This window comes from Pangasianodon hypophthalmus, chromosome 4 (genome assembly GCF_027358585.1).
Source record: "Pangasianodon hypophthalmus isolate fPanHyp1 chromosome 4, fPanHyp1.pri, whole genome shotgun sequence".
NCBI classification, from domain to species: Eukaryota; Metazoa; Chordata; class Actinopteri; order Siluriformes; family Pangasiidae; genus Pangasianodon; species Pangasianodon hypophthalmus.
Genome location: NC_069713.1, coordinates 24,120,581 through 24,136,221, shown reverse-complemented (window position 1 = coordinate 24,136,221; position 15,641 = coordinate 24,120,581). Strand labels below are relative to the sequence as shown.

General features: G+C 37.2%; 1 protein-coding gene across 1 annotated transcript; it reads left to right on the top strand.

Moving 5' to 3' along the window:
• The first annotated feature begins 893 nt into the window (after window positions 1-893).
• Window positions 894-15,078, top strand: LOC117597073 (immunoglobulin lambda-1 light chain-like). Its single transcript, XM_053233631.1, has 6 exons — window positions 894-992; window positions 1,118-1,429; window positions 9,623-9,655; window positions 13,435-13,740; window positions 14,158-14,241; window positions 14,488-15,078. The coding sequence occupies exons 1-6, from the start codon at window positions 950-952 to the stop codon at window positions 14,637-14,639; spliced, it is 930 nt and encodes a 309-aa protein (XP_053089606.1). The 5' UTR covers window positions 894-949; the 3' UTR covers window positions 14,640-15,078.
• Window positions 15,079-15,641: the final 563 nt, after the last annotated feature.

Genomic DNA, 15,641 nt, shown 5'->3' with positions numbered 1-15,641 from the left:
AAATAATTCTTGTTACTGGCTGCATTACTCTAACTGCTACTTCACTGCACACGCAAATTTCTACATTGGCCCTGTAGGAACATCTTTGCTTAGCAGAGATCTTTTCACTGCTTTGTGACTGCACCCCCTGCAGGCAACTTGCAGAATGCTGTCAACTTCACTGACCCTTGGGCTTGGCTGATAGTTTTGTCCACGCAGTGCATGCAGATGTGCCTCCAGTGCAACAAAAGCTGCACAGATTGCCTTTTGCTGTGTGTGAGGCTGTCTTACAATAGTTAAAGAGACTGGAATCTAAAGGCATTATAGAGAACTACTGAGAGACTCTTGTTCTTGGGTGTCTCCACTGGTAGTCATTAGAGTTGTGCGATATAATATTATCGATATTATCATTCCTACACCTTGCCACGAAATCCTGTGACACTTATCGCTGTTTACATTGTATTGTCAGACCTAACAACCGTTATGCATTTTGTGTAGGAGCTCCACAAAAATAGTGGCTTATGCTTGTATGAGTTCAGCACTCAAAAATACACCACAACAGCAGTCTTTTTCTCTCTAATAAAATGAGAAATGAGCCAACAGACATGTGAATCTGGAATGATCTGCACAGGTGTTTTGAACTCTCCAATGCTAACAGACACTTCCTGGAAGCTGTGCCCCCATCCCCCCATCTTATGTGCTCTCGCATTTTGTCAGGGTAAACAGAGAATATTTTAAGCTCATTCATGTGAAATAAAATCTATCAGGATGATCAGTAATAATAATGAGGAAATAACAAATACATCAAGTCTGGGTTAATGCTGGCTGACAAGGTGGCCAATCCCCACCCCAGGAAATGACATCATTACTTTATAAATGAGAGTCATGGTCTAAACTAGCATTAATGCAAACACAGGTGCAATAAAGAGTGCTGAACTGAGAGCATTTTTTATTTTACTACCAAATCAAAATGTTTATAGCCATATATACTGTTCTCTTCTCTTTGGTCACAGGTAAGTATCATATCACAGCATAAGTATAAAAAGAGAAAGAAAGAGAAAAAACAGAAACAAAATACCAAAATTGCTATTTTACAGATTAATGGTTTTTTTGTTTGTTTGTTTGTTTTTTTCAACAGAAGCTGTTCTGGGAGTGAAACTGGAGCAAAAAGATCTCTCCATGACAAGAGAGGAGGGCAAAACTATACCTATCAGTTGCAAAGTGACCGAATTATCCACTGATTATGTCCACTGGTACCAAAAGAAAGAAGGTGAAGCCCTCACAAGGATCTTATATGTCAAAAAAGGAAGCACACCTGTTCATGATAACCATCCTGAAGCAAAGGACTTCGATGTGAGGATACAGTCTGATAATTATGATCTGAAGATAGCACGCCTGAAGAAAAGTCACTCAGCAGTTTATTATTGTGCCAGCTGGGCAGGCTACCACAGTGACAGGAAATACTCACAGTGTGTACAAAAACCCTGATGGTACACAACCACAACGGAAACTGTACAGAAGTGTCATAACTAAATTTATTCAAACACCAATAATGTTTTGAAATTTCATGCCTTAATAAAAGAAATTATTCAGTTCCTAATTGATTTTAATAAACAGATTTTAATCTGTATTAATTAATATTAATAACAATTAACAAGTAAAAGAATTAGGCACTGCAATGTATTGATGTCTGAGATGCAGATTTAAAATTGTATTAGTTTGTGATTACCACAGTGACAGTAAATATTCAAAGTGTGTACAAAAACCGTGATGGTACACAACCACAACAGAAATATATATTTGAATATATACACGTCTACAGGAGTCTCAAAACGGAATATATACAACAACTGATAACTTTTCTAAATTTTATGTCTTAATAAATAAATGATGAACTACAAATAATTATTCCCAGTGAACAACTGTGTCTTAAAGACTTAATATCTGTAAAACAATGATTTTCTCTCATTGGTTAGTGAGACTTGGATCAACAGCTCCCTAACATGGAAGTAGAGATTTCAGTGGTGCAAATTTTGTAGAGCGTTCTGGATATGGTTCTCTGTGTAGTTATAGTGTTTGTACTTTGTAGTGGAAATTACTTACTTACTTAGTCAATATATTAGTTCATAATTAATATTTGAGGTTTGGGTAGTCTCATATGACTATTTTTTCAAGATGAGCTCTCAGGAGCGGCATGGAGCATCATCGTCATCATTATCCTCCTCCTCAGCAGTACAGTGGAGCTGTCGATCCACATCTCACTAGCCAATCAGAGTAAATCACTGTTAAGTCAGCCCACATTGTGCCAGAACGGCAAGCGTAAACTTGTGGAGCGTAAACTAAAACTTTAAAAGTGTAAATGAAAACTTTGGTAGCGTATTCATGAACCATGATTAGCGAAAAGGAAGCTTAGAAAACTGTTAACAAAGAATGCTGTTTATTTGAAGACCATGTTAAATTTTTGCCACTGAGTTTACTGTTTTCAGTTTCAATAATTAGCTAGGGTTAGCATGTTTTGAGTAGTGTTAGCAGTCCTTAATGTGGGCTGAAATGCAATAGGTGGTACCGGGAATGATGTACACAACACTGGCAGCACCGCTAGTATCGGTAAAATGTCTCTTGTTCCCAGGAATCAATACTGTATGTTAGTTAATACTTGTTAATACTTTAGTTAATATTAGTTAACTAACAATGAAATTTCTTTTACAGCATTTGTTAATACTGATACTAATTACTAATACATTTTTTAAATTAAAAGTTAAGATTAGTTAGTTAATGGATAATGAACTAACACGAACTGACAATAAACATTTATATTTTAAGAAATAAACATTAACTAAGATTATAAATGTACTGTAAATAGTTGAAGATGGACATTTTATTTCCTCACTGAGGTTTGATTTCCTATTCGTAACTATAGAAGCTGTAAAAAAATAAACACTTTATGTTCAGTTAGATGTGCTTTGACTACTTTTAAATGTACACTGCATAATTATATCTCTACGTAACATATAGACATAATAGCAACAAAAATCTTTCATAAGGGCCCCATGCATTTATTTTGCCTGGGTCCCCCACATAATCTTATTTTGCCTCTGAAATGCCGCCTATTCGCCTCAGTATGTTAAGAGATGGGGACAGATCACCAGACACTACTGCTGCATATGGAAATTTCCTGTCACGTATTTATGAACTGAGGGAGGAACGTTTTTAACTGTGGAGAAATTGGAATATGCAGAGCTACTAGCAGATGAGGAACTACACGGATTCCTATCCAAGCTTGCTCTTTGGCAGCAGCATGTGGAAAAGGGTACTCTCGAAATGTTCCCGCTTGTCCATGCAGGCTCTTCATCCAGGTCTTTGGATTTGGTGAAATAATTTCTCAACATTTGAAAAGCCTTGGGGAGAAGTTCATGGTTAGTGTTAGTGGTGTTCTGTGGAGCAATTATTTATTAAAAAAAAAGTGCCGTGACTGAAAAAAAGGTTGGGAAACACTACTCTAGATCACGGTTTCTCAACCAAGGGTCTGCAGACCCCTTGTGGTCCTTGGCATAATTACAGGGGCTCCGTGGGATTTCCAAAATTTACTTTTAAATACATTTTTAAGCCCATTACATTTCAAAAGCCAACAAATTTCCTGTTTTTTTTTAATTAACCTATATGCTATGTCAATGTGAATGTATAAATCAAATCTATAATCAAATCTATTATTTAACTGAAAATGTATTAAATTCACTTGTTGGTTTATGAAAACATGTAGTGCAGACTATATATATATATATATATATATATATATATATATATATATATATATATATATATATATATATATATATATATATAAAATAAGTTATGATTATATATTAATATATACATACTATGTGGGGGGGGTCAGAATATACTAGGGGTCGACGTCTGAAAAAAGTGTGAGACCCACTGCTCTAGACAATGTAGCCTCGCTTAAAAGAAAAATACGTAGAGAGAAAAAACTAGCACCCTGGTATAATGAACATTCTGACACTTTAAAACAGACCACTTCAAAGTTATTATGTAAATGGTGCCACACTCATTTGGTAGTATTCCAAAATGCATGGAAGGAAAGCCTTCTTAACTATAAAAAGCTCTTACTGTTGCTAGATCAGCATATCTCTCCACCCTAATAGACGATAACAAAACTAATACTAGATTCTTATCTATATAGAATCTCTCTATTTCTGTAAAGCTTCTTTGTTACAATGTTCATTGTTAAAAGTGCTATATAAATTTGAATTGAACTGAATTGAATTGAATAGAAGTATCTCTTTTGGGTCTACTGTGCACCAGAGGCTGGTTCACCTACTGAAATGACTGAAACAATGCTTATTGGGTACTTTTAATATTTCTGGGAATGGATGTACTATACCTTGTTTGCACACCAGTAGCACAATCTACACATTGCATGTGGTAATATCAGTTTTGCAGTATACAGGTTTTCCCATGACCCATCTCCATATTTCCTTCAGGGTTAGGTTGTTACTGTAGGTCTAAAACACAAAGTTTATTTTTATTCTTGTCAATTTCCCTCCTTTTCATTTGTCAAACTTTGAAACATATTGTCTAAGCAAACCTATAATTAGGTGGCCTGAGAGAACTTAAGAGCTAAATATTCCACCTATTTCCAAAACTGCTACTAATACCGAATGTCTTGCATTATTGTTAGTATTGTTTGTCTGTTCAATAATCAGTAAATAACAAATACACCTAGTCTGGGTAAATGCTGGCTGACAAGGTGGCCAATCTCCACCCCAGGAAATGACATCATTACTTTATAAAGGAAAGTTTCATGTTCTAAACTAGCATTAATGCAAAAACAGGTGCAATAGAGAGTGCTGAAATAAGCGCATACTTTATTATTATTTCTTTTTACAACCCAATCAAAATGTTTATAGCCATATATGCTGTTCTCTTCTTTTTGGTTACAGGTAAGAATCATAATACAGCAATGAAAATATAAAAGAAGAAGAAAAAACAGAATAATGGAATGGCTGTTTTATAGATATATGTCATTTACAGAAGCTGTTCTGGGAGTGAAACTGGACCAAAAAAGATCTCTCCATGACAAAAGAGGTGGACAAAACTGTGCGTATCAGCTGCAAAGTGACTCATTTATCCACCACTTATGTCTACTGGTACAAAAAGAAGGATGGCAAAGCTCTCACAAGGACACCAGCCATATCATTAAAACCACTGACAAGTGAAGTGAATAACATTGATTATCTCATTACAATGGCACCTCTCAGGGGGTGGGATATATGGGGGATTGGAATGCTCACCTGTGGGGAATTCTACTAATGAGTGTTCTTTGTTGCAGTGAGCTGGGGTGAGGATAAAAAGGAGAGAGACGAGCGCCGAGAGAAAGCGAGAGCTAACCAGAACAGAGAGGCGTGTGTGCGTGCATGTGAAAAATTGGAGAATAAAACGCCTTTGAGTTGTTCCCAAGCCTGTCTCCTGCTTCCTCATTTCCGCCCCGAACCTGTAAGGTTGCTACAGTGGTGCCAAAACCTGGGAACCTTAGGAAGACACTGTCATGGACTCCTCACCACTGGCCGACATCATCACATCCCTCGCCAACCTCCACCAGACCCAGCATCAGGCCCTCCTCCAGCTCCGCCGAGACCAGGAGCAGCTGCTTGATGCCCAGGCAGCAGATTGGCACGTGCTCCAGGGCCGGTATTCCAGCCGCAGACTCAGCGGCCGCTGTGGCCGTGGCCTCACGTCACCCTCACCAAGATGGGACTGAAGGATGATCCGGAAGCATTTCTGGAATGAGCGTTCTGTGGTGGCTTGGGGCTGGCCGAAGGGTCAGTGGGCGGCCCTCCTGTTGCCGATCCTTAATGGTGAAGCCCATCTCGCGGCCCAGCAGCTGCTGGTCGCCAACATGCTGGACTACCCAGACCTGAAATGGGCTGTTTTGCAATGTATCGGCCACACCCCAGAACAGCACTGTCAGCGTTTCCGTACGGGTGCTCAGCTGCCCGTTTGCTTTTGCCCAGAGCTCCGGGACACCTGCTAGAGGTGGCTGCTGGCTGAGGGACGCGACACAGAGAATGTGATTGACCTCGTGGTGCTGGGTCCAGTGCCACCTACTGGCGCCGCTTGATGAGGCAATCCAGCTGGCAGAGGACCACATTGTGGTGTATCTGGGGGCAGACGAGCCCCTCCCTTCTCCCTCTCTCTTTTTCTCTCTCACTCTCATGTCTCTCCCCCTCCTCCTCCTCCTTTCCCTGTCCCTGCTAAACAGAAACGGGGGCCAATTCCCACCAAATCAGTTCCCTGAACCTGTGCTTACCCACCCCCTTCCTCTCCCCCTGTGTCTGTCTCCTCTATTCCCCAGGTGGGTGAATCTGGGGCCGCAGGTGTGGGAGTAAGGCCTGGGCCAGTGTGCTGGCACTGCAGGGATCCTGGACATTCCCAGGACCACTGCCACGTGATGGAGGTGGGGTGTTGGTCCGGATCCCTGACACACTGCAGGCTGCCCCCAATTGAGCCGGGTCGTACCACATACCGCTAAATGTTCAAGGGGGTACATACCACACATTGGTGAATTCAGGCTGTAACCAGACCTCAGTTCACCAATGCTTGCTTCAGGGTGAGGCATTGGGAAAGGCACGTTTGGTGAAGGTGAGGTGTGTGCACGGGGATGTTCATGAATATCCACAAGTGCTGGTCATTATTCACTTCCGGGGGTAAAAATATAGAGTAGACTTGGCGGTTAGTCCTCACCTCTCCCATCAACTAATCCTGGGGACAAATTGGCCAGGGTTCCGAGCGTTAGCGAGAGAAATGTTTGTGGATGGGTCACGAGGTAGTGGAAAACAGTGTGGTTTTGGTGCCCAAGGCCGATGGGACTACTTTTTTTGTGGACTTTAGAAAAGTCAATGCGGTGTCTAAATTCGATGCATGCCCAACGCCTTTCATTGATGAGCTGCTTGATCGGTTAGGCTCAGCTCGCTTTTATTCGACACTGGATACGACAAAGGGATATTGGCAGATCCCCTTGACTCCAATATCTCATGAAAAAATGGCCTTTTCCACTCCATTTGGGTTACACCAACTCGTAACCCTTCCTTTTGGGTTGTTTGGGGGCCCCCGCGACGTTCCAGTGACTCATAGACAGAGTCCTCCGTCCACATGTTGCTTATGCTGTTGCCTATTTAGATGACATTATTATCTACAGTAATGATTGGCAGTGGCACATGCAGCACCTGAGGGCAGTTCTGAGATCGCTGAGGCAGTTGGGACTCACGGTAAACCCAGGGAAGTGTGCGATTGGGAGGGTGGAAGTACGGTTTGGGCTTCCTCTTGGGCCATGGGCAGGTGCGTCCCCTAATTGATAAGACAGCAGCGTTTGTGGCCTGCCTGAGACCCAAGACCAAAAAGGAGGTGAGACAGTTTCTGGGGCTGGAATTATCATAGGTTGTGCTTAATTATTCGGACGTCACCAGCCTGCTGACTGATCTCACTAAAGAGGGGGCGCTAGTTTGTGAGTGGAAGGAGAGTAGTAAGGAATGCACACCTGTGGGGAATTCTACTAACGAGTGCTCTGTGTTGCAGTGAGCTGGGGCGAGGATAAAAAGGAGAGAGACGAGCGCCGAGAGAGAGAGAGATAATCAGCACAGAGCCGTGAGTGTGCATGCGTGTGTATATGCGTGCAAGTAAAATAAACCACTGAAAGTGAAAGTGAAAAATTGGAGAATAAAACGTCTCTGAGTTGTTCCCAAGCCTGCCTCCTGCCTGCTCATTTCCATCTGAACCTGTAAGGTTGCTACAGAGATTATAAATTGTTCTTCCATAATTGTGTACCACAATGTCATACATTACTAAATGTGGTTTAGTACTGTGGTGAGTCTTGAGCATAACTTCTTTTAATAAAAAGTGAATGTTTTATTACAGAAGTCCAGAAAGGCCATGCATTATTTCTTTTTTCTTGTCATCTCAAGATAACAATAGTTGTTGTCATGAGATAACAAAAGGTTTTTTTGAGATCACAACTTATTTTTCTCATGATAATGAAAGTTGTTTTCTCGAGATAACAACTTATTTTTCTCATATGTTGAAATGCATTATTGGGCATGCATATTATACATCAGGCAGCACCATCACCATAACAGAAATTAGTTGATACGGTTATGGTCTTACAGCCCTAAGGTTGCTGGTTCAATCCTGAGCTTGGGTGACTGTGTGCTGTTTGGCTACCCCAAACCCCCCGCATGTTCCCCCTTCGTTATCGATAAATAACATCTGTTATTTGCATTGCACCAGTTTTTGCAGCTCTATCTATCTATCTATCTATCTATCTATCTATCTATCCATGGAGACACCCTGGTCCCTCAAATTGACTGGCTATGAAATTGACTAGCCATTACGGATCCCTGTAGTTTTCACTACGGTATAGTTGCACGTTTCTAAGCCACCTTCTGAAGTGATGGACACTTGGAAGTGGTCTAGCAGTGACAAACATATGGATGAATAGATAGATGGATGGATGGATGAATAGATAGATGAATGTACTTTATTGATCTTGAAGGGGAAATTTTGGAAAAAATAAAGCTGAACACCACAGAGTCACCCAAGCTGAGGAGCAAACCACAACCTTGGGGCTGTAAAGCCATAACTCTACCACTGTACCAGCTGCCTCCACTAGTTCTGAAGGAAACTGCCCTGATAGTTTGGAACAAAAGGACGTAAAATGGGGGCGATGCATGTGCCCATGATTTTATGACTGAGTGGCTACCTAGGGCACTTAAGTTGTTGGGTCTATCATCAGCTCTGAGTTGTCATAGGAGTCATAGAGAGTGAGTGGGTAACAAGTGAATGGCTACACCTGTGTGTGTGTGACAGGATAATAATTTGTACTCATTATAGTATAATAACTGTATAATAATTCATTGGTTCTGGGGAAAAGCATGCCGGAACCAATGAATTGCATTCAAGCATTATCCAGCATTTCTTTTGTGGCCCTACTGATTTTACTCTACACAGATTTAAACAGGAACACACACAGGAACAGGAATACACTCAGCTCATGTTAGATTTCCTTCCTTTCTTTTTAGTACATTTAGGACATTTTGAAACAGCTTTCTTGTCATCACTGCTCTTCATAATAATATCAAGCGTGAAAATAAATTTGTTCTAAAAAAGACCTATATATCCAAACTGCCCTGACATTAGAAGTGCTTAGTGAGTTGTCATTACTGTTTGCTCATTATATACATGTCCAAACAACCTGTGAGAAAAACAAATATCAAGCATAGTGTGGATATTTATAAAAAGGAAATGCAAGACATCTTACAGCTCTCATCATTGTCTGATATGAATTTCAGTTAACATATAAAAAAGGCATGTCAACAGCAAGTGAATCATTGTGGTGAGATTATGACAGACTTACTTTCATATCTGCTCTATTACTTTCAAACTCTAAATCCATTGTTAATTACCCAAGTAAACCTGGAATTCAGATTTTATCACTTGTTTCCTGCCAAAATAAATTCTTTATGGATATTGACACTAAAAACAAAAAGGATCAGGACCAATGTTAGATCTGGCTCTATGAAGATCAGTGCAAGTGTTTTTATAACTGAATGTCACACTGTGGGGGTGAAAGTCTTCGGCTCAGGGACAAGACTTTATGTCACAGGTAAGAAGAATGTCTTTCTAAATACTTTCAATTGTGTACAATTGTTTCTGAAATTATAAAAGAAAAATAGGCAAAAATATGACAGTAGTTTGAAATGGAAATTCTTTGATCCAAGGGCTTTTACTCTCTCTTTCTGTCACCAAATGCAGACTGTTATTCATTCAGATTTCTAACACTGCTAGTTTAATTATGTAAAAAAAAAAATAATGGTAAGCCTATTTTGTTCTGGTCCAAGAGCTGACCTTTATATACCTCCTTATACTGTTACAAATGTAGTTTCACAATCTAAATTTAATTAACGCTCTGAAAAGTTTATATCGCTGAACAATCTAATATTTATTGTGAAAAAAAAGGTCAGTATTAGACATTATAGTTATGTAACTGTCTTCCCATCTTCTTTTGCTTTTCTGAGTTGTATGGGATTTTATGTAGTCTTCCATTTTAAAGTAGAATATAAATATGAGGTGACACATGAGCTCTCAAATCAATATGGCACCATGGAAGTTATCAAAGAAAATGTAAATAAAATCGTTAAAAAAGTTAAAATGTAAAAAAAAAAATGCATATCAAACAGTGTTGTAAAAAATGGAATGGTATTTTATATAATATCATAAGATACACTTTTATAAAATTCTAAAAAAAAATATATGGAGACGATTACTAAAAAAGTTATTATATAATTAAGCAGTTAGGAGGCTGGTACAATCTTGAAGTTCTACATTTCACAATGTCTTTAAACCAGAGCTATTGTTTTGCTTAGAATTTTTGGGGGGACACATTTTTAAATTTTATTGTATAGAAGATCTTGAAAATCCAAAGATATTTTAAAAATTTGACTAATATATATATATATTAAAATATACAGTATGCAAAATATTCTTCCCTTACAACTAGGAAAAGTTAGTACTATAGACTGTGTTTGATATTCTCTAGTCTTATGTATTTTCGTATACATTCCTCTGTATTGTCCATGCTTCCTACATTATAAAACATGCACATTATTTAAATAAGCAATTTTAAATGCACTAGCTACAAACAATAAATGATGAACCACTGTCTTTATGTGTGCCGATGTAATTATTAAAATTATATAAAATTTAATAGTGACCCACTTTATAATCATGAACTACTAAATAGCTTGGCAGAATACTTCTTTATCTTATGTATATTTGACGTGGACATTTTAGAGAAAATTACATCAGCATTGATTTGCAAGTATTTGCAGGTTATTTAGGATGTTCTAGTCAGTGTCCAAGTCAGTGTTCAATATAGTTTCCAATACATCGCCATAGTTCAAATAAACCAGCAAAAGTAAAAAAACAACAAAAACAAAGCTAAATAAAAATTAGGGACAGGAATGATTAGGAACTAGGAACAATGAAACTAAAGAAAGAAAATAAAGACTTTGATCGTAGTCTATAAAAATATTGAACATGCAAACATAAACTCTTCTATGTTATAGGTATCAGAAGTCCTCTCGTGAGGTCTCCCTGGTCAAAATGGCAATTTTTGTTGTTTCAGGAACTCCTGTGTCTGAGCCAAATTAATAAACATCCATACATGAGTGGAAAAAAAAGTAATAGAGAAATTATACTTAATGAAATTAGGTATAATTAATTAAATAATTTATTAATTAAACTCAATGAAAGTATAGATATAAATGTCAAAATCCTACTTAATTAAAAGTGAAGTCTCCATCCAAAAATATATTCGAGAGAGTCAAAAAGTTGCTACTTTTAAGTATACTTACCTATTAAAAAGTAAAAAGTAAATGTTTGTAACTGATGAAATTAAGTTAATGCCACTTTCATGTGAAAAGTAACATTTAACCTCTCTAAAACTGTTAGAGGATGATTTTTGTTTAGTAACTATGCCATTTTACCTGAAAATATCCTTCAGTCATTTTGCTGGTAAGTTTGCTGGACATACAGTATGCATAACTTGCACTGCTAATGAATTAATAATTAAATAAATAAGTGAATTAAGTGAAGTGAAGTGTGGCCAAGTATGGTGACCCATACTGGGAATTTGTGCTCTGCATTTAACTTATATTACTATATTATGTTATTATAACTATATTAGGCCACGACTGCCCCTATGTTAATAATATATATTTACTATATATCCACTGAAATGTATGCAAGTCTAACCTGGCAATTACAAAGAAAACATGCTAACTTGTATTTGTATAATTTGCTAACATATATATTGTATATTTATATATTTATATTTACTATTTTTAACTGAAATGGATGCAAGTCTAACCTGGCAATTACAAAGAAAACATGCTAACTTGTAAATGTATAATTTGCTAACATCAACTCGCTAAATAAAGCCAGTTAATGTTAGCAAATTAGCAAAATCTCAACATGTTTTTTAAATTAGATTGAGTTCATGCCTTCTAAGGAAGGATGTGCTTCATTTTATATAGGTCGTTGCTTATTCCAGCATAGTAAAACATTTTCATGTTCCACACTGCAGTCCAGTTACTCATCCATTTTAAGACACACAGGGATCGCTATAGCATTAATTACATTGTGTAGCATGAGAAGGTCACCGCAGATTACAGCTTGAGTTATGATACTTGATAGTGTTTTCTACATTGATTAACCTGATTGGGTGTTAAACTGAAATGACTGAATGCTAAACTGAGCCCATTCTATTGATATATAGCATACAGTCATTGGCTAGATAAGAGAAGAAGAGAACATCATGAGTTGTAACTAGAGTACTTTAAAGGTCTAAGTAAAAATGTAAGGAGTAAAAAGTATTTTTTTTTTCTTGGAAATGTAATTAAATATGTGTACAAGTATTCAATTTCAATAAGTAAAGTATAAATACTTCCCCAAATTACTTACTAAGTATAGTAACAAAGTGCAATTACTCAAGTATTTTCTACCCCTGCATCCATGGTTTAGCAATTTTACTCTGTGGATGTGGAGTTGGGGTGAATAGACGTAAAGTCTCATCCAAGTATCATCAAGTATCCATCATTTTTCTTTTATGACCAGGAATAGAACACAGACAGACCTACTTAATGCAGACAAATCCAAAATCAAGCTTAGGAACATGCACACTAGAGCACTCTTTAAAACGTGGGAGTCCATCGAAATATTGAGAGAAGTGACTTCACTAGGTTACATTAGAAAAAATATGAAATATGTATACATGGTGCAAGACACAGGTGTAAATAGTGATCAAGGTGTAAGTTTGTGACAAGGTGGAGCAGGAGCAGCATGACAGGAAAACAGTAAGTAAACAAAAGGTTTGTGATACGGCAGGGGTAGCTCAGGGGGTAAGATGTTGGACTACTGATAAGGAAGGTTGTGAGTTCAAAAATCCCAGCACTTCCAAGCTGCCACTGCTGGGCCCTTGAGCAAGGCTCTTAACTCTCAACTGCCCAGTTGTATAAATGAGTTTAAATGTAAGTGGCTCTGGATAAGGGCGTATGCTGTAAATGTAAACCACAGAAATGATGGACAGAACCAGGACAAAGATTCAAATTTCTTGCTGAGAACAGAATCAAATTTTCATTCTGAAAACCACTACAATCTCCTGGCCTCAAGTTCTCAATCAAAGAACATTTATTTAAAGTATAGTCCAGACTGGAGGAGGAATTCAACATGGAAGTTCTTCCATGTTGAATATTATCAGAGAAAGGTGCATACTGTGCTGAATTCAGTGGTTTCAGTATTTGGCTTTTTTTTTTTTTTTGCAATTAAATGCATGGGCCTTTTTAAACATTTAAAAACAGGATCATTGTCTGTCCTCTCAACCAGACAAACAAAAGAAAACGCCTACAGTATCTATGTACCCAGTATCCAACGAGCAGGCGAATGGAAAGCGTGTACTGCTGTGCCAGGCGCAAGGCATGTTCCCAGACTTGGTGAAATTCACATGGCGGGATCCAAATGGAAAAGAAGTGCAGGCATCACAGGAAGGGTATGAGCTGCTGGAGCAAAGAGATGATCAGGAAGTCCGAATAACCAGCATGCTCATTGTACACCAAAGCAAAGTATCATCATACAATTACAAGTGCCTCGTCAAACATGAGGATGGAGAGCAGAGTCCAACCATTCCAGAAGGTACAACAAAATCACCTGCTCTGTTCATTACATTACAACATTTTTACAGCCACTGTCACTTTCCGAGACCTTTCATTAATCTTAACAGTACTACATACATCCAACTAACTATTTCTCTAGCCTACCTCATTACAATTATAAATTTTCCTCTCGACTTTCATATTCCTGCATTTTTCTGCAGTTTTTTCTACATGTCGTAACTTTTAGAAACAACTACTTTTAATTCAATTAATTTAATTTTGGCTTATAAGAATTAATTTATAAGCTATTTCAAGGATTCTTCCATCATTTTTTATATAAAATTACTCCTGAATATTGTCAGTTGAACAGATATAGGAAGAAAGAGCCAGCATCCTGATTTTGCATAATAAATCTCACTTTGAATATTTACAAAAATATTGTATTGGCACTCTTTAGCTAAAAAACCTGTTGCATCCACGTGCTCACCCCTACGAAAAGCAGAACAACAAGAAGAAGAGCAAGAGGAAAATCTAACTTCTGGTAAAAAAAAAATTTACAGTTTACATGTGATGATTTACTTTTATCAACTATATCGATTAAACAGGTAGAAGAAATGGATATTATTTCAGTATGTATCAATGATTAAGATCTCCACTTTTTATTAATAGAAATTAAGATCATATGAATTTCTTTTTTAGTGATGTTAAATGCTTGTCATAACATTAACGTAGAAAGGCACTGAGTGTATAAAATTTATCTTTTTTATTCCTTGTGTCTCTTGTGCAGGTTTGTTTGAGCTCAGCCGCAGTCTGTATCTGTTCAGCGTGACGTATGTGATACTGCTGGTGAAAAACGTGTTGTATTTCTGCACTGTCTCTGTCTTACTGTACAAGAGGAATTCTGCTAACAAGGACATGCTTAGAGGCAAAGCTCGCTGATCGATTTCGTATTCTTGTTAGTTAAGAGTTTTGTTGAAGAGTGAAGTTTTGTTTAACTCTATTGAAAAAAAAAAAAATCTATAGTAATCCAGTTTGTTAAACATCTGTTACTGTTAATCATCTCATTCTGTTCATATTTGTGATGTTTCTAATTGCTGCTATTATATATCCTTTCATGCTGCAATCTTCTTTCAGTAGGAAATTAAAAACAATAACAACAACAACAACAACAATAACAACAACAACAACAGCAATAACAAAACCCCACTGTGGACTGTTTGGGTGGCAGCATTAGCTTTCTCTAGTCCTTTAGTAGAAATAACAGACATAAATCTTGGAAATTTTCATTTGTTCTACTCTGTACTATGCTCTGTGGTATTCTGTTTCTTTAGCGCTCTTCTTATGACATTGTGCTCTGTAATAATAAAATGTTTTCATTTTATTTTATATTGATCAATAAAATAAAAAGAAAAAAGTCATTAACTGTTTGAGGCTCATATTTTCTAAATTTCTCAACACACATAATTCACTAATATTAATGTAGTCATCCTTACTGACTCAGTTTTAATTAATTCAACCTACTAAGACTGTGTTCTTAACCTTTTGAAAGAAAGAAGAGCTTACTCCTAAATTCATTTATGAAAAATAAATGAATAATAAATAAATAAATATTTTATCAATATTCATGCGAAATCTCTGCAACTTGGTTGGTTTGTTGTCATCTTGCACTGTCACCTATCTGAAGGTCAAATCTGAAAAATAGCAAAATAACATTTGATTGTTTTGTATGTCTTAAAATATAGATATGCTACCAAATAGTTATTTCTCAAGAAGAATTAAACTGTAGTCAACAGAAGAATTAAACTGTGTTATTTTCTACAGCAATATTTCTCTTTTACTTATTTAGCAGTAAACAATTACATACTTCATAGATAACTGAAATTGTCTTTTCAGTCTCAGTAAGAAAGCAAATGTGCTTTATGCTGTGATATGGTACATACT